A 2,996-nucleotide genomic window follows, 5' to 3' on the forward strand; every position below is an offset into this window, starting at 1 on the left:
CGCATTATCTTTTTGATGGAAAAAGGACTATAGGTGTAACTCTTTGGAATATTGTCTGGTGGTCTCATCACTCATGGTGGAATGCTGGTGAATATCTGCTGTGATCCTTCCAGGGGCTTATGATTATTACACATCCGGTAGCTGCACCAGTAGACCAACCTGCTAACACAATTACATCACATATCATTGAATGGTCACTTATTTAAAGGCACCCAGTGCAACTTTCGAGGCTTAAAAATAAACATTCAATTTCTAGTCTTTTTTACACGTAGTAAGTTTCAATAACTCCATACCATTACATACCGACATTCAAGCAGCAAAGATGAGACGTCGTTGTGTGGTGAGAACTGATAGAAAATCGATAACAACATCAATCGCCGCCATTTTCTTTATTTTTTTTAACCTGCAATAAATAAAGCAGGCTTCCAGTCAATGGAAAAATGGCTTCTCCCCACCGGCGATTGTTGTTGTTTACGATTTTCTATCAGTTCTCACCACACAACGAAGTCTCATCTTTGCTGCTTGAATGTCGGTATGTAATGGTATGGAGTTATTGAAACTTACTATGTGTAAAAAAGACTAGAAATTGAATGTTTATTTTTCATTGAATGTTTACATAAAGTTGCACTGGGTACCTTTAAGACCTACATGGTGACTTTATACTTCTTGCAAATAAATGTATAAATATATGCTTGCGACTACACAGGGTGAAAACAACAATAAATCTCGAGCTGAGTTGACCAGATGTCCACAGAGAGACTGTGAACATACCTTGTGTGTTCTGTGCTAAAAACAGGTGGTGCACTGAAGTCAGGACCACTGACCCCACTTTACTTGAAGAGAAGAATGTGCATCCTCAGCCTGTTCAACTGTGGACACCCCCTTCCTGGAATGGACTCAGGACTTTGTGTGGTGCCTTGATAGCAAAATGCATACATCAGATTCATCTCCATTTTAATGTAATAACTACAAAATTCCCCAAAAAGTCCAAGTACTTTTTCGGGTACAGTTATTTATTCCAATTTTAAACTAGACTTCCAGAACACAATTTCATCTCCCATAAAACCTTTGAAAAATATATATGCACAGGCTTAAAAAGATTTTAAACTGTTTCAAATATTTTTGTACACTCTAAAAACACTCTAGTGTTAAGAGTGTTAATTACAAAATATGAGTTGTACTATCTGTTTTTTAAACATTTGGTTAAAAAAGAAAAGGGTTGAAGTATCTAGAAATGGAGTCCAACTGCTACTTCATCAAAGCTTTCTTTACTTTCTCATGACCTTATCATTTATTCATATGTTGACATCATTTGCACCTTGATGTTACTATCCAAGCTCACACAGTATTACATTTCATTTTCAAACATTACATTCACTGTCAAAGTGCATTCCAGTGTTTTTCCCAGCATCGTCCTTCAAACGTCCCATTAAATATCTTACTTTACAAAAAATATATAACAACATTTTACAAAAGGTAGACAGTCTATATACAGTCACTCACTGCCACGATTGGCATGCAACTATTCCCCTCCTCAGCAGGGAGGTCCACCCTTCTTAAAGTCCTGCCAGTACTGAAGCAGCTGGTTGGCATTGCCCAGGATTGTGGTTATGACCTTGACGTAGTCACAGAGCTTGAAGGGCCCAGATGCGTAGGCTTTAAACTGCGAGGGGTCAGGGGCCGTGGAGGGGTTTATCCCCAGGCGTTTCAGGCACATGCCTATGTAAGCATCCTCGATGTTAAAGGGCTTGATGTCCTTGGAGACCTGCACCAGCTTCTCCGGGAGGTCGTTGGAGAAGAGGTAGCCCATCCCCAGCAGGTAGGTGGGATAAGTGGACTCGGGGTACAGAGCCTCGGGGACATACCAATGGGATTGGGGGTTGCGGACAACTGGCCTGTCCCACATCACCGCCCCCGTGATGTAGTTGTGTTTGGGCGTTTGAGGCATCAGCAGCAGCTTCATGAGGTTCTCCATGTTGAGGAACATGTCCGAGTCGATCTTCATGGCGTAGGACGCGCCAGGGCAGTAGCTGGCCAGCCAGTCCATGATCACCATGGTCTTGATGGTCAGATTGAGGTAGGAGTCGATGAAGTCACTCTGCAGGATGTCGCGGTGCCTCTTGCTCTCTATGTGCACCTTCTCCTGCAGGACCGCGTCCGAGTGCAGCGCCCCCAAGACGAAGAGGGTGGTGACCACCTTGCCTTGCACCAGGGTCTCGTTCCCCCACGTGCTCCGGATCACCTCTCTGGCCCTCGCATTGCCAGGGTGGACCGGAACCATGAGAACCAGGAACGGCTTCTGCCTCTGGCACACATCAGGCTCGTTCAGGGTAAAGTGGTACTGGGCTGGGAAGGCCTCATGGTACAGCCTGGCACCCTCAGGAGAGCTAGCAGTCGGGGTGCTAGCAGTGGCAGAAGGGCTTTTCATAGTCACAGTAGAGGGTGGTTTTGTTGGAGCGATACTCCGGATGATGCTTGTGACAGTGGTGTAAGCAGGGGTTATGGTAGTGCTGGCACCTGTCGTGGGCATTAACTTTGCAGTGCTACTGATTCTTTGAGTTCTGTCGGGTTGGGGGTAGGTCCTGTGGGGTCGAGTTTTATCTTTCCACCGCACCTGGTTCATGATGCCTAAAAAGAAGTCGTCTGTCACATAGACGGCAGCAAAAACGCACAATGTCATGGCAAGCAGTACTTTGAAGCAGCCCCATCCATAATATATTTCACCTGCAAGGGAAAAGAAAGGGAAAACTTACCGTCATGTTAATGGAAATTGTTTTTGAATAAGTTTACAGAACAGTCAGAGTCTGAGTCACTGAGTCAGTGAAAGTAATGAACACATATGCAAATTTACGGCCAACTCTTGGATACTGTACAAAGAGCTTTATCTCTAATAATCCCTTATCACGAGCCCTTTTATCATAGTCAGATTGACCTCACCTAAAATTGAAGATACACCCTAGCCATTTAAAGGTACAGTCCGCGACTCTAATCCATTT

General features: G+C 44.2%; 1 protein-coding gene across 1 annotated transcript; it reads right to left on the reverse strand.

Moving 5' to 3' along the window:
• Positions 1-1,534: 1,534 nt before the first annotated feature.
• LOC308377063 (beta-1,3-galactosyltransferase 2-like) lies at positions 1,535-2,623 on the reverse strand (the record flags this gene model as incomplete). The annotated part of the gene is made up of 1 exon (XM_080853611.1): positions 1,535-2,623. One exon carries the CDS (start codon positions 2,621-2,623, stop codon positions 1,535-1,537), a length of 1,089 nt encoding a protein of 362 aa, XP_080709737.1.
• Positions 2,624-2,996: the final 373 nt, after the last annotated feature.

The sequence above is a fragment of the Sprattus sprattus genome (assembly GCF_963457725.1).
Source record: "Sprattus sprattus genome assembly, chromosome: 1".
In the NCBI taxonomy this organism is placed as follows: Eukaryota; Metazoa; Chordata; class Actinopteri; order Clupeiformes; family Clupeidae; genus Sprattus; species Sprattus sprattus.